This window comes from Gallus gallus, chromosome 26 (genome assembly GCF_016699485.2).
Source record: "Gallus gallus isolate bGalGal1 chromosome 26, bGalGal1.mat.broiler.GRCg7b, whole genome shotgun sequence".
NCBI lineage: Eukaryota > Metazoa > Chordata > Aves > Galliformes > Phasianidae > Gallus > Gallus gallus.
In genome coordinates, this window is record NC_052557.1 from 3,549,589 (window position 1) to 3,565,139 (window position 15,551).

The window sequence follows — 15,551 nt, forward strand, 5'->3', positions numbered from 1 at the left end:
CTGATGAGTCAGTATGGGAGAATGCAATAGTCACATACTCTGTCACACTGTTTTATAACTGATGATAGCCTATAGCCAGATTAGAAAAGAAATCAAGAGTTTGTTAAGAGAAGGATCCAAGCTGATGAGGCTATGGTGCGATTGCACAATTCAAGGCATCCAGAGTAGAAGAAAATGTCACTGACCAGAAATAACCAAAGCAAGAAGATCCCCAATGGAGACACGTATTCATTTTCATGGAAGCACCCTTACTGATGCAATGAACACGGGTGTGTTATCCAGCATTCCCCAATGATTAGACTCACCTAAGGGCCCACCAAAAAGCAAGACACAACAATCGAAGCTGGAAATAAAGAGGAAAATTCCAAGCTGATGATCAGCATCCCCGATCGCCATCCTCTTCCTGCAGTACTTAGGGCTGGGGCATACAGAGCACGCCTCGGCTGGGAGGTGCAAGGAAGGGAGGAGGGAGCCAGAGTTCAAAACTGAAGCTGCCTTTCTCCCTGTCTTTATTGACATGTGGGTGAGTTCAGATCATAGCAGGCTGAACACAGAAGCCCACTACTACTGCTGCTGTCAGCGTGACCTAATGGTTAGGGGACAATTTTTGAACCATAAGCAGAAGATCAGAGCAGACAGCCCAGCACTTATGCAGCCACACAGCCTTTAACTGCAGAAAGAGAAGTGAGGAGTCTGCTTCTTCTTGTTAACAGCAAAGCATGGGAATGTGGGTATTGCTGGGAGGCTGGCAGAATCTGAATCCCATCTGCGCTCGCTGCCCTTGCTACCAGTACCATCCTCTGCTCAGAACACAGCAACAGCACACATCTGCTCTCTGCTTCCACAGCTGTTCCTGTTCTGAAATCTCAGCGCGGTTCCATGTGGCTCCCAACCACACACCCCATATATTAGTAGTTTGGGAGGTGCATCTCCCCTCAGCCTGTCATCTCTGGGCAGGGGGGGGAAGGGCAGATTAATTTATGTCCATAAGACCCCCATATGTACATCTCCTTTTCTCTCTGGGAGTTTGCTCTCGTGTTTAACCTCCTCGGCCTGCTGGCACAGGAGGCCAATGATGCAGTTCAAAGAGAGGTGCAGGCTCTTCGCTCTCCCCCTCCCCCTGGAATCTTCCTCTCACTTGTGGTCCTTGGGATTCACCCAACGCCTTTCAGAAAAAAAAAAAAGAAAAAGAGGACCTCAAGACAAGTATGCATTTAATAAGCAGTGAGACAAATAAGCTCCAGTTATCCCAGCAGAATTACAACACCAGAGAACAATTTTCTGCATTCCTCTGAAGGCCTGAAGGAACCCAATTGCCTGCTCTCAGCCTAAATAGGTACCAGACACCAAGTGCTCCATAAGCAAACAGAGCCCCCAAAGTGCAAAAATGAAATAAGTAAAAAGCTTCACGTTACATATAAACCAGCCGTTTGCACCTTGTTATTAATGATCTCGACTATGACCTTTAAACACTGCCTTGCTCAGAGTCATGGATCTACGCCTTGGCACCTTCACAACAATTCCAGGACAAGGAGGCAGGAAATAACCTGGCCTGGCCCATGCCAGAGATGTGGCATGGGAAAGCTGGAGTGCCCCAAGCCTCAGCCATCAGCTCCTCCAGTGCAGCAGCCTGGGCTAAGAGGTGAGCACCTCCAGCACGAGCTTGTCAGCACAGTGACAAATGGTGACTGTGGTTTGTGACAGGGTGGAAAGTCCTGCAGCCACGTGTGCATGTGTGCATAAGCAGTAGTAATGCTGCTTTCAAGAGCAGAGCCTAACACCATGATACACAACTGCAAGGGAGCTCGTTATCCAGAGGCTAATTCTGATGTGGCTTATTAGCCCAAAGAAACTGGAGGTGCTTCATGCTGCCTCTGTCAACCAGAAGAGTTTATAAGCCTACGCTGTCACACAGCTGCTTTAAGAGTTACTTATAAGCCAGAGGAAAGTTTTGCCCCTGGAAAGCTGCTCAGCACAGTCACTACCTCTGCAGGAGACATGTGCAACACAAACATCTGGAGAGAGCTGAGCAAAAACTGAGCTGTTCTGAGATGCTTTAAGACACCATGGGCAACAACAACAACCACCACCAAATTCAAATCCTGCCAGCACGAATCAAAGAGATTATAATTATTCACAGTTCCTTGTCTTTCATTGGCTCCTCCAAATAAAATGAAGACTTGAAAAGTCTACTACATGGTGTAAAGCCTTAAAAAGGCTTCTGCCATTCCAGTGGCTATGAGGCACTATTGTAAAGTGCATGTTTCGGGGAAATGGCAACAATCAACGCTTATCTGTCCCCAGTCATAATTGTCTTGTTACGTATACATTATGCAACTTAATTGCACGTGGACTGATATGGTAGCACTGTGGTATGCATCAGGTGCTAAGCCCCTGCTCCAAGGTGGCAAAGGAATGTTGCTATAAAGCATGAACAATCCTGCTAGGAAATCATGCAGAGAGCTCCTCCTTCCTCAAGAATTACTGGCACTTCGAGGTAGACAGGAACATTTTCATTACATAGGCTGCTGCCAGCTATACTTTCAGCACAAGCCCATCCCCTTTCTGTTACTGTTATGTCAGGGGAGGACAGTGAAAGAAAGCAGCTCTTGGGATGATACATGGGAGGCACTGCTTCATTTATAACCTCACACAAATGCTGGAAAATGTTCAACTTTAAAAAGCATTAGGTTGGTTACCTTATGGGCCCCTGTGGACCAAGACGTGAAGTTACATGAACACAACATACCTATTAATCACCACAATGATTCCACAGTGAGAAACACCACCAATGGCTGCAATTCAACTGGAAGGAAAGTTGAGAAAGTCACCTACTAGTAGGTAAGTAACTCAAAAAAAAAGTTGGTAATGCCTTTCCATAGGGCTCCCCTCTTGATTCCCTGATGAGTTCAAGTATTTAACTTGGATTAAAGCCCAACCAACATACACAAGAGAGTAACAATGGTATTCCTACCTAAACATGGGTGCTCCATCTCAGCCAGTCCCAATCAGGAGGTGCATAGGTGGCTGTGTGCTTCATAGTCTTTTTTAAAACTAGATCTGAAAACCTCATTCTGTCTTTACACTGCATGTTTACACATTACATTCTGCCAGAAGCTGGAATGACCGTTCCACTACTCACACCTGCCCACCGGTCCTTAGGCTGGAAGCTCTGCAGAAGTACCAGAAGCTGCACCTGCACCGAAAGACCTTTAGAGAATCAGAATTATGGAATATTTCATCCATACTAATTAAAATATCAGAAGAGTCCTGCCTGCAAGAAAGAATCAAATAAAAACCATTCTTGCTGATTGATTTAGGTACTGCTTCAGAGAGAAGTGCAGGCTACAGCAAGCTTCTTCCATTCAGGATTCGAAAACTAGAGTAATTTATGACACCTTTCACAGGAGCTGTCAAGGTCACAGCTCACATCAATCTTTCACAAAGATCAGTGAAGATGAAACATGCACAATCTTCCTGGTTATTACAGCTCTGCGTATCTCAAAAACACAGGAAGATGGATGACTTTTAATATGCACAGAATTAGCATTTATCTGCAAGGCTGTGCTATTTTTTGTAATTTCCACATTTTAAGAAGCTTTTTGTCTAACATGAGCCTGCTTCCTCAGTGCAGAGCAGCAGACCTGAGTGTTGAGAAGCTGACATATTCTCTAATGGGGGAAGGGTGGAAATGGAGGTCACACCAATTACCTCCAAGCACTTGGCTGCCACAGCTATCTGTTCACCTTTCCAGTAAACAGACCCTCATGGCTGGTCCATATCTGAAGTAATTCCTTTTAAGAGTGCTCCACACCTCAGGTCTCTTCAGATCTTGATATCAACAATGATAGCACTTTTCTTTGGACTAACACTTGAAAGTTCAGGTCTCCCAAGGAGACTCCCATGCAGATACCACCATCGCTTTTAGTAGTTTCAGAAAGCAGCCCGTTCTTCAAGGCAAAGGGATTTGACAGACAAAATACATACAATTAACTCTAAAGAAATAAAAACACGAAGCAGAGGAGTTTACACTACAATTTCCTTGTGTAATGCAAACTTACAGGATACAGAAGAAATAAATCTCTGCACGCTATCATCTATATTAAAACAGGCGCTTAAGAATTCAACAAACTCCACACGTTAAGAAGCAACCTTTTAATAAAGAAAGCAAAACCATACTTTGCTCTTAACAAATATTTGAAAAAGACTTACAAAATTAAACCAAAGCCAGTTATCCGGTGCATCTGCAGCTGAGAAGGAAGAGTCAACACCCAAAACATCCGCCCAACTCGCATTCTCCCATCTCTTATAGAAGTATTACCTTTCAGTTGTACAAGTGCTTGAGAGAGCAATGAAGTTACTGCTCAGGGAAAACTATTTTCTTAGATGATTACAGACTCTACGGCCAAAGAAGGAACTCAAACGTGAAGCACCATTTCCAACAAGGCAGCCCTACAAAGGACAGCTGTCTGAGCAGCATAGCTTTCTTCGCTGCCTCCCACAGCCAGGTGTCAGCCACCCATGCCTGGGGTGCTGCCAGGACACTCTGGGAACAATGCAATCAAACCCTCTGGGAGGCATGCTGCGCTCAGCTGGTGCCACAAACTGGACAACGTGAGGATCTTAATGTTTCCACAGCAAAGGATAAAAGGAGAGTCCCAAAGAACTGGAAAAAAAAAAACAACACAGAACATAGCAATGACGACAAGTGAGCTCAAGTTTAAAAATCAACTTCATTTCATAGGTTTAAGATCTGAAGAATGGAATCAAACCACATTTGAGCACTCAACACCTGGGACACTTCTCTCTAATTTCGGACATCAGTAAAGGGAGGCAGAAAGGCTGAGCCTTCTTAACGCTGACGAGGCAGTAACAAGGATGGGGGACAAAAATACACAAAGCAGAGCCTCAGACTTGTGCTGTGTGAGCAGTGCACAGTGTGACTCACCAGGGCACGAGGGGGCTCAGCCAGATGCCAGCACGCTGGGGGCACTCACAGGCCACAGCACTCGCAGCACCTAGGCACAAGCAGCACGTGTTAGAACAGCCTTTCTCCATACTACACCAGTGTGAAGCACTTTGGGGAGGGGGGTGGTGCATTTTGTTGGGGGATTCAGACACGGATTATTTATAGGTCACTGATTCAAATGTGTAAAAAACAGACAACCCAGCAAGAGCAGCCCATTCTTCAGACAGGATCCACAGATGCCATCTAAACAGTTCCAGAAACAGAGATTAAGTTAAAACAAATGATGCAAACCCCCCCTGCACCTTCTCAACACCCCCACACCCACCCCCCTGCTAACCAGGGCCTGCGTTATCCTCACGCAAACCCTCTTTCCATGAGGCAGCAGTGACAGGACTCATTTACTTTGAGACTTTTACTTCGGCCCTCCTGGCTTCTATCATAACCTCAAATATTACATTAAAAAGGCTTTTAAAACATAACATTGACAACAGCGCAGGAGCTTTTCATTGCAGCTAGCTTCTTCACTGCCTGCGTGCGTGTGGCACCTTCACATTAAGTGCATGAGTTAAGATGTAGATTAGTGAGGCAAGGAACCTTTGCCCTTGGCATCGGCACTCGGCTGTGACAGGAAACTTCAGGCTTTTTTTTTTCTATGAAGTGTAGAACCACTCATTGCACATTGGCAGGGAAGTGCACATCTCCAAACTATACACATTTTCTCTTAGATAAGCAAAAGACTCAAGTGTTTATAAATATGAAAAGTTCAGCAGCTGGCTAAAAAGTTAATTCTCCAGTCTCACTTAATGAGCTTTGGGGAAAGTGGTAGGGGGATTTGTTCAGAAAGCAAAGCAGAGTGTCACAGAAAGCAGGACTTGCCAGACTGGGCTCTGCTTAGCCCTGTATTCTGCCTTGAGATGGCTGCTATCAGCACAACAGAGAGGAATCCTCTAAAGGGGAGCTGCACAGAATGAAAAATGTTTTCTCCTTATCTCGCTATCATAAAAATTAGCCAATTTTTTAATTTAAGTCCCATGAATTCTTTCTTTGTTGCGAAAATATCCAGCAAACCATATCAAAATACTTTGGAACATGGACTGTCTTCGGGTTTTGTCCAACTCCCCAAGCAAGAACGTGCTCTCAGTAGGATACTGGAACATGCTGCAGTATTTTTTCAGTACTTTAACTAACACTGGTCCATTCCAGTAGCATATACTGGGAAAAAAGGTTAGGACTTAAAGTCTGGGACTGATCTGTTCTGAAGGTAAGCACGTCAGATGTGGCAAGGAACTCCTGACAAGAGTGTCTGCAGTATCTGCTGCCACTGCATCTGCAGTTTTCCTGAAAGCAGATTTCTCAGTGTCTTCATAAGACTCTGTACAGACTGTTGTGTGGCATCACTTCTGCAAAACGATACACAGTTACCCAAACCTCCACTTATGTCATTAATAAAAATTAAGAATTCATACCAAGTGGAAAAATAATCAGATCCTTCTGCCTGCTGTTTTGGTAGAAAATATTTTTCAGCGTGCTCAGCTGTGTAAACCACTGTTCTCCATTTTCTGTACCTCTGTCACCAACTCAATTTGAACACCAACTATTTATGACACAGAGCTGTCTCAGACTGTCACCAAGAGAGCAATTCTCCAAGAGATCAGAAATCTCACTGAAACAAACAGCAAGGCTCACTGATCTCTAACCCACAGCACCACCCGAAGCCTCGGCACTCTTTTTGCACACCAAAGAGTTCTCTGCCCCGGCACGTTTTGCTGGCATCACCCACAGTGACTTGCACAGTGCATCTTACCCTCTTCCTCCAGATGAAGGATATTAAAAACAAGAGAACAAATAAAGCCAGGGTTGCCTCTAACTAGATTAGTAAATGCTAAGCACTTCTACAAGCCCTTCCACCTGTATAAAACACAACCAGGTTCCCTTCGGTGCCTGATTCAGAGCCAGGGGATACAACGGAAAGGCTGCCATCAGTTTCAAAGGGAGCTGAACCAGAGTAGGTGCCAGGGCTAAAGCCTTTTGTTGATGGTGTATTAGATTGTATACATTGGAACTAGTAAATGCTTCACTGTGATTTTTGGCCACTTGGAACATTTTTAGCAATTTGCCAAGGTTTACCCTGTGATTTATTATGGAGGAAACAAACTCAAGCACTAACAAATGAAAATATGTAAACTCCAACTTTTAAAGTCAATAGAAAGGTATTCGACTCCTCAAAGCTGTTTAGAGGCAAACGGTTCATACAGAGCAGTATTAGGTTCAACCGTAGGAAACAACAGTTCAAGAAGTAACAGAAATGCAATTTAAGTAGCCATACTTATAAGTCACTTAGAGAATTACAGTAGAAGAACTCCATGCACACAATTCTTTTCAATTGCCATTCCCAAATCTGTGCTTAAGATTTGTTGGAAATTCAACAATTCTGCCACTTTGCTGGGAATTTATTTGGGGCCACTTCTTCACTAAGGCTGAGGCACCCCAAGTATCCACCATCTGGAACTTTATTATCTCAAATGATTATATTTCATAAGTTAAAATATAGTATCATGAAATAATACCTGAAATCATGAAATGTACAGGATTTTTCTTTTCATTTAGAAAACTTAAAAGCCTTGGAATCACCTGCAGGTAATTGAATTGAAGGTAAGCTTCCATTTTCAGTACAAAATTCTTCTTTGTAAAAAGGATTTCTTCACAGAGAGGATGCTCAAGCATTGCCAAGGGCTGCCCAGGGAAGTGGTATTTAAGAGATGTGTGGATGTGGCACTATGGGACATGGTTTAGGGATGGGATTCAGGGGGTCAGGCTGATGGTTGGACTCCATGATCCTGAAGGTCTTTTCCAACCTCAATGGTTCCACCATGCTATGAAAATTCATCTACATGCTAATGCCACATTCCTCCAAAGCACAAGGGAGATGATTCTATGATAACATTTCATGAAATCTTGGCATACATCACAGCATTACTTGTATTAAATACAGAGACAACTTACAAAGGATCTGAAGCAATCCAGGAAAACCACTGAAAGTTTGGGTTTCACAATGAAATATCATTGTTTCTTACAGGCTTTCTGAATGGTCCTGAAAACATCAGGAATAGGATCAAGAGTACAATAATCTAATAATTAACATAAGCAAGAATATTGGAGTGTGAGTGAAATTGAACATTAATTCTGTCGAAAACAGCACAATGCTGGAAGACAGAACTTCCCTCTCAGCTGTCAATCTCATGAGATTAATACAGAATTCACTTCTTGTCTGTTTATCTAACAATGTAATTTCCACTTTCTGCAGTATTCAACTAGAAGACTAAGTGGCAAGAAGCCCTTTGTCAGTGCCAGCGACCACTGTCAATTGGTGGGAGGAATTATGTGGTGATATGCAAGCTCCTTGGTCACCTTTTCTGCTGAGCAGACACTATCTACCCTTCCCTAAAGACAGTGAAATAAACACGCTGCCAAATGGCCAAACACTGATTTGTTCCCCCACACTTGGACATGTCACTTGACATTCCGAATGCCATTATACAAAGCCAACTAACTTGTACAAAGTCTTTCTTTGGTTCAAGAAACCCAGCAGAGAGAACTTCACCAAGCAATTCTTTGTTAGCATAACATTTGACCTTGTATCTCTTTGGAAATCATACAACTTTGCTAATGCAGTCCTTACAGAATTAATCAAGCAGATAGTTAGACCCTGGTTACTATGAACCCAGCCAATTATGAGCAGCACTGAAATTTGTCACTGGCATGTCCAACTACATTTTCCAACATAAAGATCAACAGAACTGTGTGGAAATGAGGCCCCATTCTCAGACCTGCATGATTTGGGCGTTATGGACTGGAATAAATAAAGTAAATCCAACATTTTTAGGAGCAATCTATTCTTACGAGAAAGGGCTTATCTCCTACGTCCCCATTACCTGCTGTATTAACACAGCAAGAAAGCAGAACCCCTTTCACCCTCTATTTTGACTAGCAAAGATTGAAAAAGCAATTAATTGAGAGTTCGGTGTGTCTTAGTTTCAGCTGGGCTGGAACTGTTTTCTTTAGAGTGGTATGATGCTATGTTTTGGTTCTAGGAGAAAAACAATGTTGATAACACACCGATGTTTATAGCTGCTGCTAAGCAATGCTGTCCAGAGCTGAGGCCATTCCCAGAGAAGCACCCAAGGAGCTGGGAGGAAACAGAATTAGGACAGTTGACTTTAACTGGCCAAAGGGACATTCCATGTCATATGACATCGTGCAGGAGGAGTTCTGAAGGGGGTGGAAGTTCATCTCTCTTTTCCACTGCTCATGGGGGCTCAGCAGGCATCGGTCAAGGGGCGGTGAACAATAACTTGTGCATCACTTGTTATACACATTCATATACATATATACACAAGGTTCATAGTTCAATAAAGGCTTAATATACTAAGGTTGAGTCTGTGCATAAGGGAAGCTGCTTATCCAGTTTGTCCATCTCTGCTGAAGTGAGACACTGCTGCTTTCACAGCACAGTAGAAAATCATAACGTTACCATCAGCAGCAATATTAACGTGTAAGCAAGGAAAAGAAAGCTGAGAAAGAATAGGGCAGAAAGAGGGACACAGAAGCCATCCATAGGAACAAGCAGCTCAATAGCAGACATACTGAAATATATTTAAAGTAGCAAAGAACAGAAGCAAGCTACCTCTTTTCATCAGTTCCATTCACATAATGCTACTAGTTTCCGGTGCCCAGCAAGAGATCTTTTCTTTTGTGGAGCCCATCCTACCTTTTATTCACTTCTCAGAAAGCTTTAAAACCTCCTATACTGAGCCTTATACAGTAACGAAGCACAGCAAACATCTGCTGTATGAAAAGCAGCGTCTCTGATTCTTAAAAGATAAAGATGTGGGAAACGTTGTTAAAACGGTAATGACAGAGACCATACTTACAGCTTTAGCAAAAACGACCATCAGCTCAGGAAACTGGTGTGTGAGGAGGGCAAGCATTGCCGAAAAGGAACACAGGCCTGCTGTGAAATGAATGAAAAAGGGGAGCTCCTTCTGTGGGTAAACGGAGACTTCGTGAAATGCTGAAAAGAAAAAGAATATTGGCACTTGATAATCAAGGGCAATTTTCTGAGTTATTTGCATAGCCTTACGCTCCACTCCAGACTTACAGAAGGCATAAATTCAGTCTCAAGACCACTGTGCAGCTCAACGTATTAAATAAAGTACTTTATTCAAACTTCTCAAAAATTTTCCCCTCACATTAAAAGCTCATCTTAATTACTGCCAGCCATTATAGCCTTCTCTTCCCAACCTTCTTCTTTCACTTGCATGAGACTTCTGAAGCATTTCATCAGGCTTAACTTGTGATACCTTTAATTGTATGGAGGGAAGAGTTACACAACTCACAAGCTGTAATTTTGACTATTAGGTCTATTTCAACCATCCAGGTGTTCTCAACCCAATTCTGTTATCTGGAGAGAGGAGCAGATCTGCCCTTCCTGTAAGATTAAGCAGCTCAGTGTGCAGAAAACAACCACCATGTTATATACACATGCAAAGTAGGTCCTCAATACTTTTCAAAGATTTCTGGTTGGCAGACTACAGTAAATTTTTCAGAGCAGCTGACAGAGTAGACCTCAAAGAAAACAGCACCAGGACGAGGTTATAAATTCTCCACATAGCAGTTCCTTGCAATTTCCAATCTATGGTAACAAAATCAAAAGAAGGTGATTAGCAAGGCTGAGGGGCTGGCATGTGGAGCTTTCAGCACTCAAGACACTACAACTGGTTACTAGCTGAGGATCTGTTTGGTGAATGTGCAATTACTTCTGGCCAAGAATACCTGCAGCTCTGACTTCTATCCAATGATTCTGAAAGGTTCTTTAAATGAGGAAAAGCAGTTTCTATAGACATAAGTAATTATGAAAGGGCAGCATATTTCTTCAAGAGCTGATTTTTAAAATCTAAAAAAAAAAAAAGCCTCAAAATTTACTCACTCTTTGCTGAGAAATCAAAGAAATCATTTGTCTACTATGGAAAACTATTACACTCTCATGCAATGCAGAAACTCAGCTGGATTTTAAAATACAGAGATACGTACGGTAGAAAAAGCCAGAGTCTAACTTAGGAAAGGGTAAAAAAAAATGGAAAGAATTCTTTTTGCAGTAGTTTTTCCTTCACTGGTACACTAGAATCAAATCCAGAATATATAAGGACAATGAGAGACACTTCTGTATGTTCACAGCCATTTGGGGACTGTTAACAGTCAGAGCTCAATCCAGGAGTTTTGACTCATTAATTTGGTCAACATAATTTTTTAAAATTTATCTATTTAAAATGAAGTATCAAGGTTTCTTGAGGAAGTACTGCAATAAAAGTGTTAAGATGGTTTTATTTATGGGTAGTTTTATACTTTAAACATAACAGGAATGCGTGAATGATTGTGTTGAAATATCTGCATGTGTTGGTGTTTAATTATGCTGGGAAGTCTACAATTTAGGGTTAGTCACTAACTGAGGAATTCCTTCTGCAATATCCTGCATAAGTGAGAAATGAGTAATTTAAAGCAGTCTGGGGGCAAATTTAAATTACACATTTTAAATATAACTTCAGGTTTTTAAATAGAAACACGTATGTGTAGATTTGCTTTCCACAGCTGTGGTCTCAGTGGGTCTGCTGCTGCTTTTGCAGTAGCTCTTTCCTCTTTCTGTGGGACTTGTATTTATCCACAACGTAGAAGTTTACCCTCAGAGGAATTCTATTAAACATACAATTAAGAGCACAATTCTAATCTGAATTGATGTTACTTTCCTAAGAATGATGAGCACAGGTATTAATGGTTTATTTTCAGATCACCTTACCAAGAGAATAAAGCCTGCAGGCTCATACTTCCATAACTGAACTCAAAGTACTGAACATTTGGAGAAGACTTTGCAAAAAAGGAAACAACTCTTCTACAACAGTTATCAAATCCATTACTTCTTTAAAAATGTAATTCAAAGAATCAAGCTAATGTTTACCCTACGCACCTGTGGTATATTTTAGGAGCATTTGGGGACAGACATCAACAAATAGCTGAAACCCCTTCATGAGAAGCTCTAACTCAAAAACATAGTAAGATAAATACAGAACACCACAAATTGAACATGTCCTTAGGTTATGTTTTATTATTACTGCTTACAAACCACTTACTTGGCAACAGTTCTCTGTCTGCTGTTTCCGTGCAACTTGGATAGGGATAGAAAAGGTGACCTTTCTCTAATGGATATGGGATCATCCTAAATGCTGAAAAAAAGAGAAAGTGACATTAGATCTGAACCTAAACCAAGCAGTTGGTTCTCTTTGCAAGAGAGAGAGCAGGTGTATAAAGGAGACTGAAGTGAATAAAGGCAAAGACGTTAGTCTACTGCACAGGAAAGAAAATGAAAAGAGATACTTACTGCCTTCCCACGTACAGTGCAGCAGATGTAGAGCCCCTTCTATTCTCTTCCAGTGCTGGAGATGGAAAAAAGCATATGCTACTGCCTCACTGTCCCCTCGTTTCAGGATATGCTCGGGAGGTAGGACTAAGCTTTTCATCTCCAGTAAATACTGAAAGTAAAAAGGGAAAGCACAGCTGGTTACACAGAATATTCCAAAATCTTTGCTAACAGTGAAGAGGATCACTTGGGGGGCAGCTGAGCACCACAAAGACCACCTTCCATGTGCTGATAAAACAGTCCAGTCCTCACACAGCACAGGTAGCATCCACTGGTATGGGAAGTGAAAAGCAATGAGTCACCCATCAGTTTATAAGGATCAGGTCTGGGGTTTTCACACATAAAATACCAAGAAAGAAAGAAAAAAAAATGCATCTTCAGTAAAACAAACTTTAAAAAAACCCATTCTTGTGGTATAATGACACAGGAACTACAAGTATAGGCTAATTAAAAAAAGTATTTTTGCTCATCATTCCATCCCTGCAAGTTTCTATGTAGAACACTAAATATGTGTTAACTCCTAAGTATAAGGAGTAAGTCAGGAAGCATTGGTATGCTAATCAAATGAAGAATAATCCACCAAGCCCAGGAAAACCTTAATTTCATCTGGTTTCGTGGAGCTATCATCAAGTATCTCCAATTTGAACTTTCCCCATACATCAGCAGAATGTGTGATGCACAGAAGGGTCAAATAACACAAGACTTAATAACTTAAAACTTTCCTTGATACATGGGACACACAGTTTTGCTTCTTCACTGTCTACTGAAAAACAAAGGAGAGGTATTCCTTTTGAATTTTGCTTTTAAAAACAGATGAGTCTTTTTGAAAGAATTAAGTGATAGTTCCAGCTCTATTATTTACTCGTGAGTTGTTCTCCCCCAGCATATAGCATCTCATTCAATAACAGCCGAAGCTAATCCACATCTTTGATCACTGTAGCTAGCGATTCCTTTGACTGTCTCCCAAAGTGTAAGAATGCAGCTTGCTCACCGATTTATTTCAGCAGATGCCACAAACTATGAGATTATTTACTAATCTAGTTTGAGGACTTAACTTTTCCCATTCAGATTCTTGAAGGAATGTAGTAGGGGTTGTGCCCCGGCCAAATAAAGCACATTTACTGCCTGGCTAGGTTCTTCTCTTAGTGCCTTGGGCCCACACTCTGGAGGGTAATATTCTTGCTAATCCTCTCTAATCCTCTTCAATTTTTTTATTTTTTTTTTTTTTAACACAGTAAAGGATCACTCACACAGGGCTGCTGTGGGAAAATGGTCTCAGATATCTGACCTCTGACCTGACTCCTCATGCTCTCTCCCGTGCCCAGTTTTCAGCTGTAGGAACCGCTTCGAGTGCAAACACAGCAGTTGTGATGGAGCCCCGCTGCAAGCACTGCCACAATACCCCACAGCAGCCTTTTCCTAGCACTGTAAAACCATCTCCACGTTTTCCAAACAAAAAACATAAAAGTAAAGCTCAGAGCAGAGAGAAACAGACAGTTTTCCTTACACAAAGCGATGTTATGTGAAAAGAAAACCACTTTCATTGGATACCAGAAGAGATTTCTATGTTAGACATCCATTTGTTGTTAGTCTATGGGACAGAACAGACTGCAAATTCAAAAAACAGATTTTCTTCCCCATTAGACCACTGCAACTGAAAAAAAATCTGCCATGCAGTCCAATATAGTAGTGCTTGAAGGCAACATTTTGATTTTAGAAAGTCACACAAAAAAAATATGGATAAGGATACAATTGGAAGAGATGATCAAATTACTGAAACCTGGCATCAGTTTCCATGAACGTCTGCAGAACTACTGTCTGCAAGCAGATTTTTGACATGATATCTCACTAAGGTATATGGGACTCCTGAAACAACTGAAGGACAAACAAAATTAAACAAACTTCTAGATAACGATAATGCGTTATAATCTTCTTCCCCTGAAGGCAGAGGCAAAAGAAAAATCTGTCTGAGACTGTCTGAAATGAACTTGCTACGCTCTTGATCAGTCATGCAAACAAGCAGCAATTTCTCCCAGCAATTAGCTTCCCCAGTGCACATTCTATTAGATTGGACAGGCAGACAGAATAGAGGGGTTGGATAATTTGAGCCTTCATAGCAATAGTCACTCGGACTCCATGATCATTTGCAGAGGATTAGGTCCAGACCTAAGCAAACCTTTTGCATTCAGGGTTTCAAACTGAATGCATCACCAATACTAGGACAGTAAAATGCAGTATAGTTTTATCTCCACACAGTGCTCAGTGGAATCCTTATCTCGGACACCTCAAGCAACGAGATATTAAATTACATCACATAGTAGTATTGATTCTTACTCTCGTTTAAAAATGAAGAAAATCAATGATGGCAGATCTATCACTAACCAGAGCTCCAGAGCCTGGCTTCTAAGCATAACATGAAGAAGGGTTTTGAAATTCTGTGAGTAGTTATGGTTTGGAAACTTAATTTGGCTACAGGGATTTTAAGTATCTAATTTTACATTTGCTAATATTTATCCTCATCCAAGAAAGGCCTGTAGAAATGCATTAGTGGAGTTTCCAACAAGTTAGACAATTTTGAGGGTTTTTCTGTTTTAAATCAAAGCCGTTCAAACATAACTCAGTACAAAAAAAAAACCTTTGTGATGTAAATACTTAACCATTTAATAAGTGAAGGGTCATAGTTAACATCAACTTCAAGAAAATATGGGGCTCAAACAATATGATAACATAAAAGGACTACTTTGAGAAAACAATAAAGTGGTCCAATAGAAAATAAAACCCTCTTACCTTTGGAACATGAGGGTTAAATTCCACAGCTCTGTGAATTGCTTCCACAGCATTTATTTCTGCTGTACTAAGCCCTCTTTTGAAGGCAGTTTCTGGGGAGAACCTGAAGGGGAAAATTCATGCTGAACAGAACTAATAAATAATAAACACTAACCAGGTGTTTATTGGCTTTTAAGCTTGAAGTTCATTAAAATTGACTGATTTGTTTCACGGAGGTAAATGTTCATGCTAGTTTAAGTATCTTGACTGTCATCCAAGCCCACGGGGCAAAGATATGTTAAACTTTTTGAGAACTTCATGTCGACCTCCCAGGGTGACTGAGCACCT

At 41.5% G+C, this 15,551-nt stretch overlaps 1 protein-coding gene across 4 annotated transcripts in view; it reads right to left on the minus strand.

Moving 5' to 3' along the window:
• Positions 1-4,135: 4,135 nt before the first annotated feature.
• The window catches only part of ST7L (suppression of tumorigenicity 7 like), a 31,504-nt gene continuing 20,088 nt past the window's right edge, over positions 4,136-15,551 (minus strand). For 2 of the 4 annotated variants that reach the window (NM_001396266.1, NM_204622.2), the window contains 6 exons: positions 15,225-15,327; positions 12,399-12,549; positions 12,151-12,243; positions 9,901-10,040; positions 4,949-5,018; positions 4,136-4,666 (listed from right to left, as the gene is read on the minus strand). In NM_001396266.1, the coding sequence (NP_001383195.1) occupies positions 4,965-5,018; positions 9,901-10,040; positions 12,151-12,243; positions 12,399-12,549; positions 15,225-15,327 (541 nt within the window). In that variant the 3' untranslated portion in view covers positions 4,136-4,666; positions 4,949-4,964. Of the gene's footprint in view, positions 4,667-4,948; positions 5,019-9,900; positions 10,041-10,060; positions 10,662-12,150; positions 12,244-12,398; positions 12,550-15,224; positions 15,328-15,551 lie in introns of those variants that run through there. The other 2 variants (XM_046904086.1, XM_015298884.4) reach the window with 2 other exon arrangements.